The sequence below is a fragment of the Pteropus medius genome, unplaced genomic scaffold (assembly GCF_902729225.1).
Source record: "Pteropus medius unplaced genomic scaffold, Ma_sr-lr_union100, whole genome shotgun sequence".
NCBI classification, from domain to species: domain Eukaryota; kingdom Metazoa; phylum Chordata; class Mammalia; order Chiroptera; family Pteropodidae; genus Pteropus; species Pteropus medius.
The window spans coordinates 7,392,882-7,417,512 of NW_024352784.1; the positions used below are offsets into that span (position 1 = coordinate 7,392,882).

Genomic DNA, 24,631 nt, shown 5'->3' on the forward strand with positions numbered 1-24,631 from the left:
GACCTTAGGGACTAGCAAAAGTGGGCCCATAGTCTGTCAGAAACTGAGTCCCAGTCCAGGCTGCCTTCTAAGAAAGCTGAATTGGCAGATGTTACTACAGTTTGCACATAAGGACTGCAGGTTCTGAGGTAAGGAGGGGTCATTCTTGTTTCCAGCCAAGAAAAGTACCCAGTTATTTCCTATTGAAATGAAAGTGGAGCAAGACTGGCCCAGAGCCTTCCTGGGTCCACGAGAGAAAATGTCCTCATCAAGAATGTATTTAAGCCAACGCACGGGCACCCCCAGGCCCTCAGACGAGGCAGACTCAGCAGCCTGTTCTGGTTGCTTCTAATGGACTTTATTGTTGTCCTGTTCCAACACCACAGTAAAAAGAGACCTGCAAGTGCCAGGCCTGTACCATGTGTCACCACAGCAAAAACAGAACACGTTCCCGCCCCACCCTACTCACAGGATAAATACGTGTTACAAATTTGTTTTTAAAAGAAAACAGAATAAATTAATAACTTAAGTGATTAGGCACCAACAGTGATTTGAAAAATTAAATGTCAATTTTAAATGGTAACAGGGCAAGAACCTAAGACTGGGCTACGCCTAGCCCATATTCTCCTCCCGACAAATAGCAACAATTCTGTGTGAAATGATTCTAAATTTCAAGACACAGGTAACCAACAAACACACAAGAACACATACCACCAAATATCACATGACAGCCTGAATCTCTAGTGGGATGCCCTCAGCAGGTAGCCCACCTGGTCCCAGAGAGCTTGGGGAGTCCCAGAATGATGGCCCTGCCTGTAAGAAGGGCTTTAGAGCTCATGTGATCAGCCTCACTTCCTCCCCATTTTGCAGATAAAAGCCCAGAGAGAGGAAGGACATGCCAATTTCCCTCCCATCCGTCCGGCCCTCTGCTTCCAGAGCCTGTCAAGGGTGTGGGTTGGGGGAGGTTTGGTCAGCCAGGGCTTGGGGCTGAGGCCTTAGCCTTGTGGCAGGTAAAGGGGCCAGAGGGCAGATTGGAGTTGAGCCTCTGTTCCAATCACTTAAGAATGGTTGTGCTTCTGTCCTAGGAATGGGGCATATTTGAGTGGTTTCAAATGTAAATATTACCAAAATCAACCTAGGGAGGGGACTGGGTTAACCGGCTGCCCATCCCTGGTGATCCAGGCCCTTAAGAGAGAAATCACAGGGCAGGGAGTTCTCTCGCGAAACAGCTGAGGATCGTTCACATCAGAGGCCCCAGAGACCACCTAATACAACCGCCCATTTCACAGACTGGCAAATCAAGGTCCAAAGGAGACACATCTCCTGTAGCACTCCCTCCCTCTTATCTCATTGTCCCTGCTCTACTTTTGTTACCTCTGCAGAGATGGAGCTGGAACTGGGTGAGGACGGCTCCTTCCGTGAGGAGCCCCAGGCGGGATGAGCCCTGTGAGAGCTATGCGGACTGAGAAAGCATCCCTGTTCTTGCCAGGCCACCAGGAGAGGCAGACTTTGACCCACTGATAGGTCAAAGGATCAGTTTTTTAAACTGAGCTGACAGGTGTGTAGTGAACACCCGGCACTTTGGGGTTTGTGAGTTCCTCTGCTCTTCTACTTCCTTCCATCTCTACCCTTGCCCCTCCACCCTGAGAGTTGGGGAGTTACAGGAACCAAGAACTGAAGGGAGGTCTCCTTGCAGATTAGATTTGAACATCTTAGTCTCTGGGACTCCGACCAGTTTCATTCACATCATGGCACGTTCAGAAAATGCTGACATTATTAGGGTACCCAGGGGTTAATGGGGGTGAGCTGCTGGGGCTGGGAACCGAGAGCATCAATACCAGGGCCCACCTGTAGCCTGCTGGGGGCACGGGGGTGGTACCATTAAAAGCTCTGCCACATGAGACCCTTCGTAGAGGGTCTTAAAAGGACACATTCAGGGCTGGGCAGAGTGAACCAGCAAACTGCCCACTGTAGGCCCCTGCCACCATCACCACTCCACCTGCAGGAACACCACAGCCGTGGACACACGCTCCCAAAGGTCTTCTGTTCCCAAAGCACAAAGCTGCTTCCTCCACTGGGCCCAGCACTGCTCTCCTTCCCTGTAAAAATCTGGCACATTCCAGGCACCTCCTTTCCTAGTAACCACCTTCTCTGATCTCTACCCGCTTCCCACTCCTGCCCCTGGCACCAGCCTCTCAGAGAAGTAGCCTCACTTCCTTTGTCCATGCTCCAGTCACTTCAGAATGGCTGTGCTTCTGTCTTAGGAAAGGGGACATCAGCATTTTATTTCTCTCATGGACATTACCAATACCTCGTGTCCTTATCTTTTTTCTCACTGATTGTGACCTTCTGATTAATTCCTGTGTCCTCAGTGCCCAGCCCAGAGCCTGGTCACAGCAGCCATTAATAAATGCTGGTTGAGTTGATCTGAACTAATATTAAGAGGAAGGGGCTACTGTTGAGGAAATGATTTCTTCCAGGATGGGACTTCTTAGGGAATGATCAGGCCGTCGGGCTGGTGAGGGAAGCTGAGAGGTGAGCGAGAGCCACCTCCTCTAATCACAGTGGAGAGTCTTTCTTTTTTAAGAGGAAGGTTTACTCACCCCTCAGGGTAGGATGAAATATCTAGTCTCCCCAGTTGCCTCTGAAACTCCAGAACATTTGGTCAGGAACTTTCAACATATAAAAGATTCAAATCCCCCGCTCCCTAGGCTCAGGATTGAGCCTGGGGTGAAGCCCTACCTCTTGTCCCTGGCAGGGATGTGTGGAGGTTGGTGCTGATCTGGTGGCCTTTCAAACCATGGGAGGAGAGGCCTGGCCTCTCCTGTTCCTGTAGCCAGGTTTGAGTCCAACATGGCACCTGGGATGTGAGGGAGCAACAGAAGGTGAGGTGAATTGAGAAAACACTCTGAGCCTGGCACCAGGCCACACTTGTACCTGCTCAGGGACCTGGCACAAACCCTAGCCACACCACGCCAGCCGTCAGCCATTCCCACATGTCATCCTCCAAGCTCCATTCTGCCCCGCTCTGGCCCTTGCACTGCTTTACGTGTCATCTCTCAGTCCTGGGAACTGCCCTTGCGTCACGCCACCACGTGTGCTGCTCCCCTGACACCACACATCACTTTCTCTCCCGCCCTGCATCCCCATGGCACTGCCTTGGGTACTCCACCAGGCCCTTTGGGTATATCTCCCCACTTGCTGTGCTGTCCTCCGCTCCGTGGCCTTCACGCCTGCCTCTCTCATCAGTATCTGCGCCTTTCCCTGCTGCACTGCCCATCTTGCAGAAACTTGCTCCACTGTCCCCCGTGCAGTGTCCCGTGCACTGCCCTGTGCCTCTGCCCAGCCTATTCCTGTTCTAGGGTTGCCCTTAAGTCTTGGCATGACCTCCAGTGCCCCCCATGCTCCCTCTCTCTTACATCCCACACTCTGCACAGCTCCACCAGCCTCCCTCTCCATGCTGGCACTCCCACAGCACGCACTGCACCACCCAGCACGGTCTGAGCCTTCTCTGGTGCGGCGCCCTCAGGTGGTGGGGACTTGGGGAAGTCTTGCATATAATCCCTGTCCCAGAGCACCAGATGGGCCTGTGGCTCCATAGTCCAGGGGCCCGAGCCCTCAGTCCTTGTCTCCCCAGCTCCTGGGCTCTGAGCCCTGCTCCATGTTTGCCCATCCTCCTCAGTTTTCCCTTCCTTTCATCCTCATCCTTCTGTCTCTCCCACCTCACAATGAGCTGCACTGCTACTTGGCTGAAAGTGGGGGCCACTGCAGGTATCAACTGCCCTTCTGAAGACAACCTCTAACCTTCTTTCTCGACAATTCCATCTTTTGGTGGCCTTGCCTCTCCCCTGCTGAGACAGATGGAACGGACATCCATGTCCGCTTTGGTCTGCTGGTCCTTGTCTCCCTGGTCAGTGAGATGACGGGCTTCTTACAGGACTGGAGGAGGTAGCCCAGGGGAGGGGGCTGAGGGCTGTGATGGAACGTGAGTTGTGGAATCTGGCTCAGATCCTCAACCCCAACCTCCGCACGTCTGATAGATACTCAGGTCTAAAGGGCAGGAAGAGGCTGAAGGATACTTTTTGGCAATAGCTCTAACTAAGGTGGGTAGAGGCATGGCCATTACTGATAGAAACCAAAGGTGGGCCCCAAGTGGGCAGAGGAAGTGCCTCAATCAGGTCCTTACCTCCCAGGGAAAGGGTTTAGGGTCCCTGATGTCAAGTGCTTTGAAGGCCAGAGCGGCAGAGTGGAGAGGGATGGGCCGGAGCGGGCAATGGGAGAGGAGAAAGGGGAGACGGGGAGGAACCAGCTTTGGTGCCTCTGGGCCCCTCTCTAGGCTTGGCGGGCCCCCACGTCACAGCTTGGCGCCTTTGGAAGGCTCCGAGGACTGCCGCACGTCTGTCCACTCCTGCATGGTGCTCTGCAGGGCCTGGGTCTTCTCCTTGTCCACTTGAACGTAGTCCACCTTCTCGTCAGAAGTGACAGATGACGTGGATGGCTGAGGGGCAGAGTGAGGAAGTAGACGTGGCTGTGAGTTATCATGAGGTGGGGGACAGGTGGGTGGGCCCTTTCTGAGTGACTGTCTCAAGGGAAGAGGAGGTGGGCCTCTGTCTGCTGCCTTGACTGGCCCCTTAGGAGCCCGTCTTCATTTTCTGAAAGTGGCGTTTAGAGCCTGAATTCCAAACTGTGTCATCCTTCCTGCATGATACGACAGCCCCTCTAGCCCTCCTGATCTCCCAGCTCCTAGGAGGACCCAGGCCCACCCCTGGCCTGGTGGATGGGTCCAGGCCTACTTTTCTGCCTGTGTGGCCACTCATCTGGGGGAAGGAGTTTGCTGGGTGCCAGCAAGCACTAGCCATAGGGCTTTGTGTGTGTCCTTTGGTGAGCACTCACAGCCACCCTGTGAGGGGCACTGGTGTTGAGGCGGGGTGCCCTGCCTTGCTATCTGGACAGGCCAGCTAAGTATACTTCCTGTGGAGAGCATTTCTAGGCCTAGAAGTCTCCTCAGAGGGCCACTACATCAACAGCAGGGCTCTGGGACCCAACCAGTGAGTTCTCAAAGAGCTCGGGACCAGGACACAGGAGTCCTGAGTCCCGGATCTGTCACTGATGCGCTCTGTAACCTTGAGGAGATTGTGTCTCTCAGGGTGCATTCATTTGACCATCTGTACAAAAGGGGTGGACTGGCTGATGAGGTCCTGTGGACCCAGGGTGCCTGTGTGCTGAGAGAGGGGGCATGTGAGCCCAGTAAGGCACGGACTAAAGCACAGACAAGCCACAAGAGGCTGGAGTGCTTCTGTTCAGTGTTGAAGGCCCCCTCCGCCAGAGCCCTGAGAGCTTGGACAGCCCCACCTGCCCCGCCCCAGGCACCTTGCGGTGGGGGCTTGGAGAGCTCGGCTGGAAGTCCAGGGCCAGATAATCGACGCTGCCAGTGCTCTTCTTAGGGGCTGGACTGTTGGTGCCACTGGGAATGGGAGATGCAGACACTGGGTTTTGCTATCACAAGGAGGAAAAAACTGTTAGTAAGTTTAGGAAACAGACTAACCCACCACCCGAAAAACATACCTCTTGGAGTTAAGAGCTATGAGCTCACAGAAGGCCTACTCAGAGTTATGCACTGTGCCAGGGACTTTTCCTGTTCTCACTTAAACTCTCACAACAGTCCTGTGATGTAGGTATTATCACTAGTCTTATTTTTTAAAACCAAGATAAAATGCTGGTTCAGAGAAGTGAAGTATGGTTGTACAGTCTTCTGTTGCACTGAATCTGCTTTTCTCCAACTCCCGCCCAATGCCTAGAGCTGGGTAGTCACACGGAAGCAGCGTGCTCCCTCCAGCCCAGCTCCTCCGAGATCTGAACAGTGGCCCTATCCCCAGGCGCCATGAAGCCCTGGTTCTTTGAGCAGCTCTTCAAATGATATGCTCTAGAATCCCGTCTCCATCTAGGCACCAACGTTAACTTGTCCAGGATTTTCCTGAAGTCTCTCCTAATAAGGAAGGCAATAGTCCTACTTCCTGTTTTTTGGCTACTTTATTGGTTGGTTGGTTTGTTCTTTCAATATGCAGCAACTATCAGGCGCTGGGCAGCTATTCTCTGCCCAAGTGACAATCTCAGGAAGGACACTTGCCATGCGCTGCCTGTGTTTATATCTCTGCTGTGGCCTTTACCACAGTGAGTCATGAACATGTGTGTTTCCCACCGATCAGGAGATACTTAATAAATGTTTACACTCACATACATGCCCATGATCGTGGGTACAACAGGATAAGGAAATGAAGGGAGGATCTCTTAATAGATTTTCACAGGGCAGAAGAAGGAAGTCAATTTTGAAGGATGCTCTTGTCACCGATGACTATTCTGGAACACCTGTCTAATCACCTGGTCTGCTAAACCTTCTGGTGCTCCCTCCTGCCCACAGGAAAATCCATACTTCCCAAGAAAGCATTTGAGGTTCTTTATGATCTTGCTCCAGTGCAACCCTCCTGCCCCGCAGCCTTAGGCCATACTTCACGACTGTTCCATGTTCCCCCTCCAAATGGCTACCTCCACCTCAATGCCTTCTTTTTCCCCAGCCAGTATGATCGCCTGACCTGCATGTGTACTCCCCCAGTGCCCTCTCCAGTGGCACTGACCACTCCATAGTATCACAGGCACGAGAAAGGCAGGCCTTCTTTGCCTCTTAAGACTGCAGCCTCCCTGAGGCAATGTTTTCATTCTCTCTGATGACAACCTCACAGGGCTTGTCACATATGTGGCTCAAGAAAAATTTGCAGTAGCAAATGAAATCGCAAATAAAATGGGAGCCCCTAGGCCAAAGGTGAGTTAGCTGAGCCAGGAAGTAGGGACCAGAGAGGTAGGTTCCAGGGAACTCAGATGAGAGTCATTTCAGATGGGACCCCAGGGGACTCACCATAGGGACATAGTTCTCTTCGCTGTCTCCTGAGTCTGTGCTGGTGATGCTCTGTGTGGAGATGGGGCGGCAGTACTGGGAGGAGCTGGAGTTGAAGGTGTGGCTGTTGTCGGGGAAAGACAAAGAGTTAACCCTGTGGAAGTTTCCAGCCTCCAGCTGGGCCTCTGACCCTCACACTCCAGACCTCTGCCCTCAAAGCTTCACACTTCATTATCAGATGAAGGTGTGATAAAGGGCGGGTACAGTTATTCCCTCTCACAGATGAGATCTAGAGACTGGTCAGCTACTGACATCATTATCATCAGGAAGTAGTTTTCCCGATTTACAGCTTGGCTACTTGTCCCCTTACCAACCCTAATGGCCCTGTTCCAATCTCCCATTTCCAAAAAGACACTCACATGGCCCTAGACCAAGACTTGGTGACAGGTGACTTGAAGGGGAGCTCATCGATGACAGCGTTGTTTCTCAGGTCAAGAGGTGTTGGCTTTGCTACAGCAGGCGCAGAAAGTTGAGTAATCAGCCAATAACAATAATGCCACACATATATTCTTACACATAACACACAGGTATATTTATAAACACCTTCAAATTCATCCCAGTTTTACATAGGGAAACTGAGGCTCAGCAAGGGTATATAATCTTTGCCCATGTTGACAGGCCTTGAAGTCATGTCTTCAGATTCCAAATTACAAATTCTTTGCATTGCATCTATGGTAATCATATTTTCAGAATCTAAAATGGGGACACAGGGTTTGACAACAGATTGTTCTTCCCAGATTTGTGACTCTATACAAAAATGAGAGATGGTATCTGAATTAGAGAAGGCCACCATGACTGCTCCCTGATGTTCCTGGACCAGGGCTGTGGAACCTAGAGTGGAGGAAGGTGAACGCCACAAGACCCTGAAGGCTTCGATTCAAATGCTAAGGTCCGAATTCCCTGCTGGCCAAACCAACAGGGCTTATTTCTGCCAAAGGTTATTCTACTTCTCCCTTTGAATCCCTGCTACTGATCTAAGGTCAGCAGCGTGAGGTAGAGGCAAGCCTTGAACTTGAACTCCAGTACTTCTTCCTGGTCTAGATGCAGGGAGCGCAGATCTAACTTTACTGAACATCTGCTATGGACTAAATTAATGTCCTTCATGCTTTCCTTATAAATTAACCTGGGAGGCAGGGATTACTATCCCCATTTCACAGATAAGAAAACTGAGGTTCCGAGAAATTAAATGATTTGCCCAAAGACACACCTAGGAAGTGCTGGATAAGGATTCCAACCCACATCTACCTGGTTTGAATGCTCAAGCCTTTCTACTGCATCATAATGTATCTTTTAATAGACTACTTCATTAGTTCGGCCCTGCCCAGCTCCAGATCTAATACCAACCCTTTATCCTTGAATAGATTTTATATATTATGAAGCAGTTTTAGATATACTATCTATGTCCCTCAATGCTTCTGGGAGGTAAATATTATAGTTTCCATTTCACAAATGAAGAAACAAGGCTCACAGACACAAAATAATTTGTCTACAATCACATGTTAGCAGGTGACAGAGTTGAAACCTGAATCTGTCCTAATTTCTATACTCTTTTATCCATCAGGCTACTCCAACAGCCAATCCTTAGAGTGCCAGACCACTGGGATGAATCTGGAGGTTTGTGTGAGTGTGAGTGTGACTTTGGGGTGGCTTAGGTCCAGAGGCTACCATTTCCTTGCAAGTGAAGTTCAGGATCCACTTGATCACTAAATGAATGCACATAGTCCCTGGCCATTGCCCATAGATGAGACAGAGAAAGAGCTGACTCACCTTTCCGGTCAGGTTTGAGGTTGCGGTTGACAGGGGGTGGCTGGATCTCAGTCCCTCGGCTGGGGCCTCGGTGCATAGGAAGGGCTGTAGAGGAGTAGCCAAGCGGGTCAAAGTGATGGGGCCCTGGGCTCATGGGGATGTAGACACTATGGGAATTATCGCCTGCTCGGTCCATGGCCAGCAGGGTGGAGGAACCTGGATTCATGGGCACATAGTTGTCTTCGGAACTGGCGCTATCCGATCGGCCTACAAGCATTTTTCCTGGCTAGAAGGGACAGTGAAAGAAATACAGCTGTCACTAGCAAGAAGAAACAAGATGTAGGTGAGAATTTAGATACAAGGGAAGAAAAGTCATGACTGAGTGACCTGTACTGGGAAGCTCTAAGGCAGATCCTTGGACAACCAAGGGAGACAGGAAGAAATGCAACCTGTGGGTCTCTTCTAGCGTCCATGATCTCTTGGGACTCACTTAGAATTTCTGATAAATCTTTTGTATGAAATACCCTTGGTGGCTGGATCCACAAAGCTTTCTGGATGCCTAAGGCAGAGGGTAGCACAGGCTATGGGCTGCATAGGTTTGGTTCAGGACCCGCCTTCCACCTCAAGTCCAGACCACCATTGGGAGGTCAGCATCTCAGGCCTTGAGCTGGGCAAAGAGCACATTAGCAGCCTTGGCCCTGGCAGGTGAAGGCTGGACCAGTTGTGTTTCCTCAGTCCAGCTTTCAATATGACCACCAAGCTGCAGTCGGAGTTGCCAGGGTGTGCAATGTAGCAACCTTGGCTATAGCCTTCCTTTAACTCTTGCGCTGTCTGTCCAGACATACAACTAAGCTGTTTTTGCTTTGGCTACCTAATTTTCAGTCTTTTCCATGGGTCTAGTCTGCTAGCTGGGGCCTGAAACCTTGCAGAACTATGGTCAGCCCTGTCCAGAGGACAGCCGGAGATCCTGTGCTCAAACCGTAATTCTGCCACTGAGCCTGACTCTGAGCACCATCCCTGTCTGTAGTCTCGCACCACAGCTCCCTCCTCCAGATGAGACCTCATAGGTACGATGCTGCCCTAGATCCCTCATCCCAGAGCCTGCGTCCTCTGTATTTTAGATCCCTCCTGCTTACCCACAGGGTTGGTGACCTTGTAGTCTAGTACGGCGGTCCGCAACCTTTTTGGCACTGGAGACCATGCTCCTATGAGGATCTACTGTCTGATAATCTGAGGTGGAGCTGAGGCGGTGACGCTAGCGCTGGGGAGCGGCTGCAAATACGGACAAAACTTCACTTGCTCGCCCGCTGCTTACTTTCTGCTATGCGGCCAGGCTCCTAACAGGCCACGGACTGGTACCAGTCCACAGCCAGGGGGTTGGGGACCCCTGGTCTAGTATATCTAAGTACAGACATTTCTTCCAAACCAGGATACCTGTTTCTTACTTTCTAAAAACTCAACCCAGGGTTCTGAACTGAGACAAGAAGCTTGGCAGGGTTTTAAGAGGGAGATGCTGTCGCCCTTTGGGTTGTGTTTTTAGTTCCATGGGTGTGACCTTTAACCCACCTAGGTGGCCTGAGGACCCCTGGCTAAAGCCCACTCACCAGGAAAGAAGTGACTCCATCACTCATGGACTCTGCAGACCGGCCTGCACTTTCTCCACCACGCTGGGGGTACTCGTAGGACTCACAGGAAGAAGCTAGACATAGGAAGGAAGATCTGGATGCACTCACAGTTGACCTGTGTGCTGCCACTCACCCAGACACTCACCAGTGTTGCTCAGGGTCTCACTGAAACTCCAGAAAATACTACTCTCAATTCCCAATGATAAGTATAACTTCCATCATATCACTCCCCAGTTCAAAAATTCCTCCCAGGCTTTTAGATCTAGCTCCAGTGTCAGCATCTACATGGAATCCTTTCTTGACCACTTCTGCCCTCATTTATGCACCTTTCCTTTAATTCTCATAGCACTTACCACCTGTCCCACTCACCCCAGCCATCACTTATACAATACTATAGTAATACTGTTACTTGACTAATTTTTACATGTCGATTTTATTTCCCCAACTAGATGTGAGCTCTCTGAAAGGTAGGGACATGTTTTTTTGTGTGTCTCTATCATTTCAGTTCCAAAGTACAGGGTAGTTGATCAAATAGCTGATGGATTGAAAGACTACAAAGAGTACTGAACCAGGAGTCAGGACCCTGTGTCCAAGTCCCATCTCTGCCACTGACTGACTTTGCAACCCTGAAAAAGCCTTTTAACTACAATGGGCCTCATGTGAAATGGAGACAATGAGGCTTTGTTCCACCAAACTCTCAGGGTCACTACATGGCTTGAATAACAGAACGGCTAAAATTACAGGCTTCGCAAGGTACGAAGCAAATGCAAAATGAAAAGAATTAATATTATTATACATTTTCGTCAAACAGGAGATTATATGCAGAGTTGGAATACTCTACGTGGAAAACAGTGGCAACAGAATTTAGATACTTCATAGAAGTTTGGACTTTAAACCAAGGTTTAAGTGTGGCTTAGAAAACTATTTTGAAGATCTCATTTTGTTTTGATAGTCTGCTAGTCCACATAGGTTTGGCTGCAGATTGGACTGGTCCTCTAAATTTATTTTCGCAATCTCTGGTTTCATTTATAAATGAATAAAATACTATAGTTTGGACTTCCAAGCCCATAAGATGTTGCATTGTGGTTAACCGAGAAGATTCCATCTCCCTCAGGAGAATATCAGCTCTCTGAATTAGGGTCTGCTTTACTGCTGCCGTTGTGGGAGTCTACCAAGAGCCTCCAGTGCTGGAGGACCAACTGGTAAGGGATCTGAGTCGAAGATGCCTTAACCATATCGGTGACCTGGGTGGTCTCTAAGTCTTCTTAGCATGGATGACCGAGGACTAGCAAACTACTGAGAACCCCTGTGCTACCTGCCTCTCCTCCTGGGTCTCAGCTGGGCTTACACTCACCTCGGTGAAGTCGGCTGTTGTCCATCGCAGGGAGGGTATTGCGCCTGGGAATGGTGGCAGCGGCAGAAACTGATCTGCTGTTTTCACTAATTGGAGGTCTCTGTTGAGGGCTGCCCCATCGAGGTGTTTCCGCCTGGCTTGGCTTGGGGGGCCGAGGTGGAGGAGCTATGGCTGAGTCCCCGGGAGTGGCCACTGCCATGGCATTGTGGTTCTTGTCCAGCGTGAATGTCCTAGGGATCTGGTAGGCTGAGAGTGGAGTGGCTGGAACATCCATATTATCCACCAGGAGGTCCCCAAACTCCCGGCACAGGGTGTTGCTGGGTGTCTTGAAGGTGTACACATCCTCATTATCTGTCTCCGAGCCTGTGAGGCTGCCCTTGGTATGGCCATGGGAGGCCAGGCTCCGAGGGAGGTCGTAGGTACTGTCTCTGAATTCTGTATTGTGCCGGCTTGGCTTGGGGAGGCTATAGAAGCCATGGACTTGACCACCGACCCCATTGACACAGTGTCCATTACCCTGGGCAAGTTTCTGTACGGCTGTGTCACTCCTCATGAGGAATGAGGCCCTGGTGCCCTGAGAGAAGCTGGCACTCCTAAGAGAGAGAAAGAAGGGAAGGGGCAGCGGGGTTAGAGGAAGCCAGGACTGCCCACCCAGGGAGGCTAGCTGACATGTTTAAAGCCCTGCGCAGCTTGTTGGTATAGAGGAGGAGGCAGGCAGGCCTGCTTATCTCAGTTTATTAGCTGTGTGACCTTGGGCAAGGCACTTTCTCTTTCTGAACTTCAGTTTATGCATCTGCAAAAATGGTGATTAAAAACATACTTTGAAGGTTATTCAGAAGTTAGACTCCAGTCTCTCTAGTACAGAGATGTTCAATCAGTGTTAGCCTTCATCCCTCCCCCTCCCCCCAGATCGCTGATTAGCAGGGGCTGGTCTTACCTACCCCGCTCCCAACAGATATCAACAAACCAGTTATACTGTCCACTTGTTCATTATTTTAAGTCAGAATATATACATTTGAATACGAAGGCTGACAGGAGAAAGAACCCTTAAGTCATTTTTTCTGAGTCTCAGCTTTCCCACAGTAAAATAAGTCAGCTAAATGGGTGTTGATGTTATAAGTTATAAAGAACTATTCAAACATTAAGCTATAGATTTATTTTATACTGTGTATTACAGTTTGTTGAGAGGCATTTAGAGGGAGAACTGTCTCTTTCCAGAAGTCTAAATATTTATAGAAAAAATGGTTTGGGAACTATCTTCCTGTTTGGGAACTATATTCCAGATAGAAAAGTTTTATTATTTTTAAAATTTAGGTCTGTGAGAAATAAGGCAAAATTGAGCAGTTTAAAGATGTGGGAGTGGGAGGGATTTGTGTTAGGCTCCAGTACTGCCTCTAATATGCTCTTTGAGCTGCACCAAGCCCCCTCCCCAAGGTGTGACCTAGTGGGTCTCAGCAGCTCTTAAGGGTCCATCTGGCTCTGAAGCTTCATAAGCCTTTGGCTTTATAAGTGTGGTTTTTAAACTGGACTGTGTTCCATGTAGGTGCCTTGGAAAATTGGAGGGTGAAGTTCTAAGCAAGTAGGGATCCAAGTTTGCTTTTCTCTCTCTTACCTTATGATTCTTCATAGGATTTCATGGGGGGCAAGGCAGGAAGTAAAGAATCACTATTCCTTTATAGTAGTGATTTTCACTCTTTTGGGAACTATAAACCTCTAAGAATCTAATAAAAAGCCCTTCTCACCAGAATAAGGCAAATTTTGTGTACATACAAATTTGCATGCTATATCTGGGGGTTGAGGGTATCATAACCCTCTGAGACCAATCCATGGAACTTCTGCTTTATACAAGCTCTTTCAGCTCACAGAGTTTGTTATTATGGATGTGGCCACCAGATGGTGCTAGAAAATAGGGCTTAGCAGCCTAGAAGGAGGAAGGGAAACAGGTGTTTAAGCCAGGCTTTCTCTTATGTAAATTTGCATACATTTCAGTCCCTAAACCTTCAGCCAGCTGCACCCCCCACCGCCCCTACCCCCTCCCCACCGCCCGGCCAGGCCTCTGTGGTAGATAATACAGATGCATGTTGAAGGGGACTGAGCATTACTTCATGAATAAGGTGGAAGGAGTTGAACAAGGCAAACAGCTTGCTCAACATTCCATACTCAGATGGTAGTTGAACTGGTTCTAGCATCCTGGTCTCTGGACACCCTGCTCAAAGCCCACACTGCTTCAGTGAGCTCCATTTGGGCAAGAATCAAGAGTGGCAATTCTGAGCACTCAGAAACCGGTGGCCTTTACTACTTTCGAATAAACTTTTACTGAGGCCTAGTCACATGAAATGCTGAGTTGCTTTCCTGGGATGACTACCTGGAAGCAGGGGATTTGGAGCAAGGCTTCCCTCCCAGGGCTGTGGGCTGATGGAGGCCTCATTTAGTGAGTGAGGTACTGTGCCAGACACACCTCGTGTGATGCAGCTTTTAATCCCCCTAACGGTTCTGAGACAGGTGTGCCAGATGTGGAAAACAGTAAATGGCAGAGTTGGTACAGGAAGAAATTCAAACACGAGTGTGTAGAGGAGCTCTCTGGGGGCAGAGGGAAAAGTGTGGGAGGAAACATTTCCTCAAGCCAGCAGCTCAGTGCCTTTCCTCCACAATCCTGGCTGCTGGCGGCGCCAGAGGCTGTGGGTAGGTGGGACTATCGCACCACCCTCCTGCACATGCTTTGGTCTTAAAATCAACCCCAAACATCTCCCTTGGCTTTCCTAGTTTTCTTAGCAACTTATTTTGTACTTGTTCTTTTGCACATTTTCATATAATTGTACCACACTACACCATGACTTCACTCTTTTCCACACTACTAGATAGATACCAATTACCTTAATGATAAAGGGCCTGGTTTGATTTTTTAATGGGAATATTCTCGTTTAAGGAAACCTAATATATAAATGCTCGTAAGTAAATTAACCACCATTTAGAGTTCTGTAGCTGTCACTGACAATTTTAAGAAGTCATTTGGACCACCCTTCTGCATCTGACCCATCTCAAATGGATCCTTCTTGTGAGGTAAGAAAACTCAGAAAGTTCTGTCTTGCAATCTCTGAGGTGAGGTGATGTTTGCATCTCAAACCATTCTGGGTACAGTTTTGAGCCTGCCTTCTCTCTGTGGTTGCAGAGCAAAGCTATATATATGAAACTAAATGAAAGTAAAAGTTGTAGATTTTGCCTTGGGTCCATCAAAGCCTCTAGGTGAATGACTCAGAGAAGACTTAGAAATGATTAATCATGGTTAAGCTCTGCACAGCATTTCTGATTTTACTTTTTACTCCCATTTGTCTGTAGAACATTGCTGCAGAGTCAGTGATGCTTTCATTCTGGCATCTTATCATTTGAAATTTCACTTTCCCCAGCCCTCACCAGAGCATGTGATTTGCCACAATGTGTCACCTGTTCCAGGTTTAACAGCCTCCTTGAAATAGGAAGACAGTCTTGCTCCAATCTGGAATGAGGCCCTGACGGCTAGAGGGCAAAAATAAATCCAGTCAAACTAATTTGTCTTTGAAGACAAAAAGGACTCTGCTTGTCTTGACAGTGTCAGTTCAAAACTTTTTCCATTGGCAATAGTTACTGTGCTGAATAGTTACTTATTTTAGCTCAGTGGAAGAGCTGGATTTTAAGAACTACAGTCATTTTAACTAGAATACGTATTACTTGGTACTTGAAGGAAGATGCTTAAGTTATTCTGACTGTATATCAGGTTCCCTATAAATGTAAAAAAGAATAAATAGAAAGCCAGTATATTAGCCTCAGTAATTACAATTTCACAATGGTAGCCTAACTAGGTATAGTTATGTCTATGCTAGGCAGGGATGATTAAGGTGGTTCTCTCTTCAAAGACCCTACTCAAAAGGAACCCTATAAAATTATTTTGGAGATCAAAATAGGAAACGAATATAAAAGTGCTTTGTAAACAGTAAGGCATAATTCCCTTTTTCCAGAGCACCTAGTATGTAATATGAATTCATATCAGAAGCAGTGCAGGACTAAAGCCTATCCACATTCTTGCCAATACCTGGCATTGCTAGTCTTTTTAAAAGCCATTCCCGGGGAGATGAAGCAAAACCTCACTGAGGTTTCAATTTGCATTTCCTTGGTGATTCAGCACTTTCTATGTGCTTGTTGGCCATTCAAATCATTTGCCCACTTAAAAAAAATTGGGTTGTTTAATCACAAGGAAACAATGGGCCTAAAAGATACACTAGAACAGATGGACTTAATAGATATTTTCAGAGCATTTTACCCCAAAGCAGCAAAATATACATCCTTCTCAAGTGCACATGGAACATTTTCAAGGGCAGACCACATGTGAGGACACAAATCAAGTCTCAATAAATTTAAGAAGATTGAAATCATATCAATCGTCTCCTCTGATCACAATGGTATGAAATTAGAAATCAGTACAAGAAAAAAACAGGAAAATACACAAACACATGGAGGCTAAATAACTACTAAACAATGAATGAGTTATTAATGAGATCAAGGAAGAAATCAGAAGATACCTAGAGACAAATGAAAATGAAAACACAACGACTCAAAATTTATGGGACACAGCGAAAGCAGTCCTAAGAGGGAAATTCATAGCAACGCAGGCCTACATCAAGAAACAAGAAAAAGCTCAAATAAACAATATAACCTTACAACGAAAAGAACTAGGAAAAGAACAGCAAAGCCCAAAGTGGATAGAAGGAAGGAAATAATAAAGATCAGAGCAGAAATAAATGAAATAGAGTCTAGGAAAACAATACAAAAGATTAATGAAACCAAGAGCTGGTTCTTTGAAAGGATAAACAAAATTGACAGACACTTAGCCAGACTCATCAAGGAAAAGAGAGAGAGGACTCAAATAAATAATATCAGAAATGAAAGAGGGGAAATAACTGTGGACTCCACAGAAATACAATGGATCATAAGAAAATACTACGAGCAATTATGCACCAACAAATTGGACAATCTGGAAGAAATGGACACATTCCTAGAAACATACAATCTCCCAAGACTGAGTCAAGAAGAAACAGAAAATCTGAACCGACCGATTACCACCAATGAAATAGAATCAGTAATCAAAAACTTCCCAAAAAACAAAAGTCCTGGATCAGATGGCTTCACAGGCGAATTTTGCCAAACATTCATAGAAGAATTATCACCTATTCTTTTCACATTATTTCAAAAAATTCAAGAAGAGGGAAGGCTCCCCAATTCCTTTTATGAGGCCACCATTACCTTGATTCCAAAACCAGGCAAAGACATTACAAAAAAAGAAAACTATAGGCCGATATCTCTTATGAACATCGATGCAAAAATCCTCAACAAAATATTAGCAAACCAAATTCAGCAGTACAAGTATCATACACCATGAGTTGGATTTATTCCTGGGATGCAAGGTTGGTTCAAAATCCTTAAATCAATTAATGTGATACACCACATTAACAAATCAAAAAATAAAAACCATAAGATCATATCAATAGTTGCAGAAAAGTGTTCGACAAAATCCAGCATCCATTTATGATAAAAACTCTCAGCAAAGTGGGAATAGAGGGAACATACCTCAACATAATATAGACCACATATGACAAACCTACAGCTAACATCATACTCAATGGGGAAAGGCTAAAAGCAGTTTCCTTAAGATCAGGAACAAGACAAGGATGCCCACTTTCACCACTCCTCTTCAACACTGTGTTGGAATTCTTAGCCTCAGCAATAAGACAAGAAAGAGGAATAAGAAATAGAAGGCATCTGAATTAGAAAGGAAGAAGTAAAACTCTCGTTATTTGCCAATGACATGATACTGTATATAGAGAACCCATAAAGATTCCACCAAAAAACTGTTAGAACTGATCAATTAAATCAGTAAAGTAGCAGGTTACAAAAATAAATATTCAGTAGTCAGTGGCATTTTTATACACCAATGATGAAAGAGAAATTAAGAAAACAATCCCATTTACAACTGCATCAAAAACTATAAAATACATAGGAATCAAATTAACCAAGAAGGTAGAAGACCTATTTTTAGAAAATTATAAGTCATTGAAAAAAGTAATTGAAGAAGATACAAATAAATGGAAGCATATACCCTGTTCATGGGTAGGAAGAATCAACATTGTTAAAATGGCCATACTACCCAAACTAATCTATAGATTCAATGCAACCCCTATCAAAATACCAATGGCATTTTTCAGGGAGCTAGAATAGATTATCCTAAAATTTATATGGAGCCATAAAAAACCCTGAATAGCCATGGCAACCTTGAGAAAGAAGAATAAAGTTGGAAGTATCACACTACCTGATTTCAAACTATACTATAAGGCTACAGTAATCAAAACAGCATGGTACTGGCATAAAAACAGATACACTGATCAATGGAATGGAACAGAAAGCCCAGAAATAAATCTCACTTAATATATGACAAAGGAGGTAAGAATATATAATGGGGTAAAGACAATCTCTTCAATAAGTGGTGTTGGAAAAATTGGACAGATACATGCAAAAAATAAAAGATGCTGGACCATCTTCTTACATCATATACAAGAATAGACTCAAATGGATTAAAGATTTATATGTAAGACTTGAAACCATAAAACTTTTAGAAGAAAACATAGGCAGTAAACTCTCTAATATTACTAACAGGAATTTCTTTTCAGATATATCTCTTCGGGCAAGGGAAACAAAAGAAAAATTAAACAAATGGGACTACAAACTAAAAAGGTTTTGTACGGCAAAGGAAACCATCAACAAAACAAAAAGACAACAAACTGTTTGGGAGAAGATATTCGCTAATGATACATCTGAGAAGGGGTTAATATCCAAATTTATAAAGAACTTATACAACTCAACAACAAAAAAACAAACAATCCAATTAAAAATTGGGCAGAAGACCTGAACAGATGCTTCTCCAAAGAGGAAATACAGATGGCCAATAGACATATGAAAAGATCCTTGAGGTCACTAATCATCAGAGAAATACAAATTAAAACCACAATGAGATATCACCTCACACCTGTCAGAATGGCTATCCTCAATAAATCAAAAAACAGCAAGTGTTGGCAAGGATGCTGAGAAAAGGGAACCCTCATACATTGTTGGTGGGATTGCAAATTGGTACAGCCATTATGGAAAACAGTATGGAGGTTTCTTAAAATATTAAAAATGGATATACCTTTTGACCCAGCAATTGCACTTCTGGGTATTTATCCAAAGAAAACAAAAACAATAATTCATAAAGATCTATGCACTCCAATATTCATGGCAGCACAATTTACAATAGCCAAGATATGGAATCAAACTAAATGCCCATCAATGGACAATTGGATAAAGAAATTATGGTTCATATATACAATGAAATATACTCAGCCATTAAAAAAAATGAAATCCTGGGGGTGGTTCCATAGTGTAGTGGTTACACATCTGCTTTACACACAGAAGGTCCTGGGTTCGTGCCCCAGGTGGAGTCATAGACCATACCCCAAGTGCACTAGGCCCTGGGTGTGCCAGGCCCCCCAGGTGTGCCAGTCCCCGGGGGCACCAGGCCCCGGATGCACTCCGCGAGTATGTGGGAAGAGACGCCCTGCCTTCAGAGATACAGTTCTTAAGAGGAAATGGCAATATCCATAGGTCAGGGGTGGAAGTGGCAGGGGGAAATTAAAGAGGGGGAAAAAAAAAATGAAATCCTACCATTTGCAATGACGTGGATGGACCTAGAGGTTATAATGCTGAGTGAAATAAGTCAGACAGAGAAAGATAAATACCATATGATTTCACTTACATGTGGTATCTAAGAAACAAAAAGAACAAACTAAACAAAAAGAGACTCACAAATATGGTGGACAATTTGGTGATGGACAGAGGGGAGGGGGCTGGGGAGAATGGGGTGAAGGTTAAATAAGTACAAATTAGTAGTTGATAGTTGGGCACGAGGATGGGAAGCACGGCACAGGGAATGCAGTTAGCATTAATAGGATGGCTAAGTGGAGGGTCGGGGGAGGGAGGGAGCAATTGGAGGAATCATTTTATGAACCTTATAGATGTCTAACCAATGTACTGTATACTTGAAACTAATTTAAATAAATAAATTTATTAAAAAATTGAGTTGTTTATCTTCTGTTGAGTTGTAATAGTTCTTTATATATTCTAGGAATAAATCCTTTGTCAGATATATGTGTTTTGAGTATTTTCTCACCTTCTGTGACTCGCCATTTTGTTTTCTTAATGGGGTTCTTTTGAAGGCCAACATTTCGATTTTTTGATAAAAACTATTTTAACATTTTTTTCTTTTCTAATTCTTGCTTTTTTATAGCTTATATAAAAATCTTTGCTTGCCCTAAGATCACAGAGATGCTTTCTTCTACAAGTTTCATAGTGTTAGACTTTGCATTTAGGTCTCTGATATATGAGTTAACTTTCGAGTAGTATGATAATGAAGTAAGAGTTCTTTTTTTATTCTTATATGGATATCCAGCTGTTCTAACATCATTTGTTGAAAAGACTTTCATTATCTTATTGACAACTTGGTCAAAAAAACATTACTTATAGGAGAATGAGAATAAAAATAACAGCTGACCTCTCATCAGAAACAATGAAGGTCAGAATACTATAAAATGGCACCATTTAAAATGCCAAAAGAAAATAAAACCATCATTCTAGAATTTTATACCCAGAAAAAAATCTCTCAAAAGATGAAAGAAAAATAAAGATATTTCCAGATAAATAAAAATTGAGAAAATATATCATGAGGGGACTTACATGGCAAGAATTGGTAAAGGAAGTTCTTCAGGCTGAAGAGAAATAAAACCAGGTGAAAATCCCACTAGACAATGTTCAACACTTGCTTTCAACACTCATACATACTATAAAGAACTTACGAGAAAATAAGTCTTTTGTAATTATGCAGATATTTACTATTTTTGCTGCTTTTTATTCCTGAAGACCTAGTTTCCTTCTGGTACTATCTTGCTTCAGCCTGAAGAACTTCCTTATTTCTTTAAATCACAACTCTTGGAAATTCACTTATTTTTCTTTTTTCTGAGAATGTCTTAGTTTTCTTTTCATTCATGAAGTATACTTTTGCAGGCTATAGCCTTCTGGGTTGATAGAATTATTTTCCTTTCCATTAATCTTCAGTGTGTTTTCCTTTATCACATGGAATATTGTTATTATACAGGCTTTTAAATCTGTTTGATAATTTCAACATCTGGGTTATGTTGGGATTGATATCTGTGCTTTCTTTCGAGAACTGGTTGTATTTTGCTGGTTCTCTATATGCTGAGATATTTTGGATTATCCTGAATGTTGTGATCTTATGTTGTCTAGATTCTGGGTTCTGTTATAATCCTGTAGAGAATGCTACACTTTTGTTTTTGCAGGTCATCAACTTGGTTAAATTCATACTGCAAGTTTTGACTCTCCTTCTGTGTGTGGTAAACAAATCTCAGTTTACTTCACAAAGCCTTTTTGTGCTTGTTTGGGACTGTCCTACACTTAGAACTGAAACTCCTAAGTTATTTTTCAGAGTTTTTCTCTCTCTCCTAAATTTCATCATCTCTTCACTCATTATCCACCCTTACCCCATAGATTAAAGCAATAAACACAATTATTTAAAGACTTTGTATGCTAGCTTAAAAATCTGGGTTTATTTTTGTTTGTTTCTATGAACTGAGTCCTCTCAACAATGGGTCAGCTTTTATAGTTTCTTCATGTGTCTAGTAATTTCTCACTGCATACTGAATATTTTGGATGATACATTTATAGGAACTTCCTTTATAGGAAAAGCCATGTAACTTGGACCTATTCAATGTGGGTACCTTCTTTTAAGAGTCATATCTTTTCCAGTTTCTGCCTGCTTTTTGATTGCCTTCAAACATTTGTTTTTTAATGTTTTGTCCAGAATTTGTAATTTTTACAGTATGTTTAGTATCATGCAAGATACTCCACTACTACCAGAAACTATATAGCCTTTCTAGACTGAACGACACCTCCTCCCCACCCTCCATCCCTCTTTGGAATTCTACAAAAAATGTCTGAACATATTTTTTTCCAAAAATCTCCCTGAGATCCTGCTCATCAACCTCTTGGTCCAACACCTACAAAAGTGAAAACAAAGACACAGAAAAGCAGTTTGGTCCAGGCCCCACAATAAAGGTACTTCCTAGCTGTAGATAAGTTCTCTCTCTTCTATTATGTTATCTCTCAACAACATGAATTTGTTCAAATATTTATTATGTACCTAGTAGGTGTCCTGGGTCTTCAAAGAGCAGTAACATATTAATATAAACATCCATAATACGAGGCAGAAAGTTCCAAGTGCTTGAGAGTGAGAATAAAAAACCACTATGGGAATTCAGAGAAGAAATGAATTCCAGCCAGGAAGATTAAGAGAGGTTTTACAGAGGAGGTGGGGGAGCAGAGAGTGGGCTCTAACTGCTAATGCAAGCAGAGACATTTATATATTTGTTCTCTGTTGCTTTAGCCGTATCATGGGACTGGAAGTGGTGACATTTGTTAATATTACATAAGGTCTTCTATTTAAAGTGTGAACTGCAGACCATCTAAACTGGCATCATCTGCAATTCAGCAGAAAGGCAGGATCTCAGGATCCTCCTCAGGCCTATTCAGTCAGAATCAGCATTTCAACAAGATCCTCAAATATTTCATATGCACATTAAAATCTGAGAAGCATTAATAAAAAGCACGTTGTCTTTCACTAGAACTATAATTGTAAGACCTCCACATTCTCTGCTCCCTGGGAATCATCCATGTAGTAGAAGGAGATGGGGAACAGGAGAACTGGTAGTATGTACTGAGCATCTATCTACTCCTGGGTACTTCATGTATATGTTGTCATCTTATGCTCATTAGTAAGCCTTTGAATTAGTTATTTCTATTCAGCATGTAAGGAAATTGAAAGTCAAGAAGGTTAACTAAGTAGCCCAAGGTCACAAGGAAAGTGGCAGAATCTGACTTTTAACCCATATCTGACTGACTCCAAAGCCTGAAATATGTTTTTCATTATAACACACTGCCTGTCTCTGGTTTGTGTTTCAGGAGAATCAGGTGCTGTTTATGGTTCTGCCACTAATTCAGTGATCTTGGCTAATTCATTCTACCTTTTTGGATCTCAGCTTTTCATGTATAAGTTGACAGAGGCTAAACTTGTGAAAGTCCACAAACAAATGAATCAGGCTGCTTCAGGCAAATGGGCGTTTGAAGTATCTGAGGTATAATAATGAGTGTTGGGAGCCTCTGTTGGGTGATGGCAAATGACCCGGAAAACCAGAACCCGTGTAGCACATATAGAGAAAAGAGTAGAGGACCAGAAATGAGAAGACCTGGGTTCTAGTCCTACCTCTTTCATTTATTAGCTGTGAGCCTCAATTTCTTCCTCTATGAAGTGAAGATAAATGATCTATACTGTCTCTCAGTGTGTTTGACTAGTTCAAGTGAGATCATGCATGAAAATATTCTGTGAAGTGATACATTAATACAGCCTCCAATTGCCTTAATTTTCATAACACAACTTAGATATTTTTAAATTAATTAATTAATTAAGGAACACGATTTGTAATCTGCTAGCCATGGTAGCAAGTGGGAACTATCTCTGGCAAAGCCCATCAGCTCTGTGCTTTTGTTTATCCTAACAGTGTAAATAAAAGGTAATAAAAATATGCATAGGCTCTGTACCTGTGAGAGAGCTGGTTAGAAAAATAAAGACCATTATTCTAGAGCAGGGGTCTTTGCTCTAGAACTTTTAGTGATGATGAAATGTTTCATATCTGTATTACCTGGTATGGTAGCCACTAGCTATGTGTGGCTACTGAGCACTTGAAATGTGGCTAATTCAACTGAAGAACTTAATTTTAAATTTTATTAAATTTTGATTAATTCAAATTTAAATAGCCACATGTGGATAGTGGCTACCATTTGGAATGGTGGAGCTCTAGAGCAAAAGTGAGATGTGGATTTGTTTAATAATGGTACGGTTTTATAGCTCTTTTTTAAGGCCAATGATTAAACTGATTTTGTTTTTTTTCAGTTCTGAAACTGTAACCCCCAATGCCTGTTCTCCCAGGTTAAACAAAAAAATTTTACAGCATGACTTTTCATAATGGGAGGTTTCTCTGGAATTCAATTATCGCTGTATAGCAACATAAACGATACCAACAAAATGTGAAGATTACCTAAGTCAAAAAAATGATGTTTTGTTTTACAGATATAGATTCACTCACCTTGATTTTACCTCCTTTAAAATGGAAAAACAGACTGAAAAGTACTAGGCCCCGTGGGTTGGTCACACACAGCAGTCTCTTACCTGGCATTTTCTGCTCTCCGGCTTATGCACTGGTGCAGGTAGAGATACTCCTGAGGCGCACTGGTGGACAAGGTGGGCTGCATGTGGTTTGACAGCGGAGGTTCGAATGTGAACAAGGTCGGCTGGCTGGAGTGCGACGGGGCTGAGGATTTCCGTTCTCGGAGTAGGTGCTGATTGGAGCTGCTAAGCTCGGCTGGAGAGGAGCGGGGGCCATGACTGGCTGAGGAAATGTTTCTCAGGGAGTCTGTGAATAGGAGAAAGGGCTCTGTGAATGAAGAAGGAAAGGAAGGCGTCCTTATCCCAAAGTGGGTTGTCAGAGGAAGAAGAAATATCAAGAACAGAGGCAATAATCCAGCAGCAGCATTCTCTCCCTCTCACATACCTGCTCCCTCTCTCCCTTCCCAGAGAGGAGGGCTGTGGCCTCCAGGCCACCTTGGTGAAAAGGGGATGCTCTGTACCTCGGTATTGCTGCTGGAGTCACCTGGATGCCACTTCTTATCACGACCTGCCCCACTGCTAGGAGGTACGGCTGCCTGTGCTCCAGGAGTATGACTTTGGCCCTCAAGCAAGGCCAGCCTCTGGAGCAGTGAGTACCACTGCCTTCCTTCTCTTTGGTGGCTCTT

General features: G+C 44.5%; 1 protein-coding gene across 2 annotated transcripts in view; it reads right to left on the minus strand.

Annotated features, from left to right (window-relative positions):
* Positions 1–318: 318 nt before the first annotated feature.
* The window catches only part of GAB2 (GRB2 associated binding protein 2), a 160,051-nt gene continuing 135,738 nt past the window's right edge, over positions 319–24,631 (minus strand). Inside the window, exons 3-10 of one of the 2 annotated variants that reach the window (XM_039848144.1) lie at positions 24,009–24,273; positions 11,654–12,246; positions 10,279–10,373; positions 8,696–8,960; positions 7,288–7,378; positions 6,890–6,992; positions 5,350–5,475; positions 319–4,477 (exon numbers count right to left, since the gene is read on the minus strand). In XM_039848144.1, the coding sequence (XP_039704078.1) occupies positions 4,334–4,477; positions 5,350–5,475; positions 6,890–6,992; positions 7,288–7,378; positions 8,696–8,960; positions 10,279–10,373; positions 11,654–12,246; positions 24,009–24,273 (1,682 nt within the window). In that variant the 3' untranslated portion in view covers positions 319–4,333. The remainder of the gene's footprint in view (positions 4,478–5,349; positions 5,476–6,889; positions 6,993–7,287; positions 7,379–8,695; positions 8,961–10,278; positions 10,374–11,653; positions 12,247–24,008; positions 24,274–24,631) is intronic. The other variant, XM_039848145.1, reaches the window with a different exon arrangement.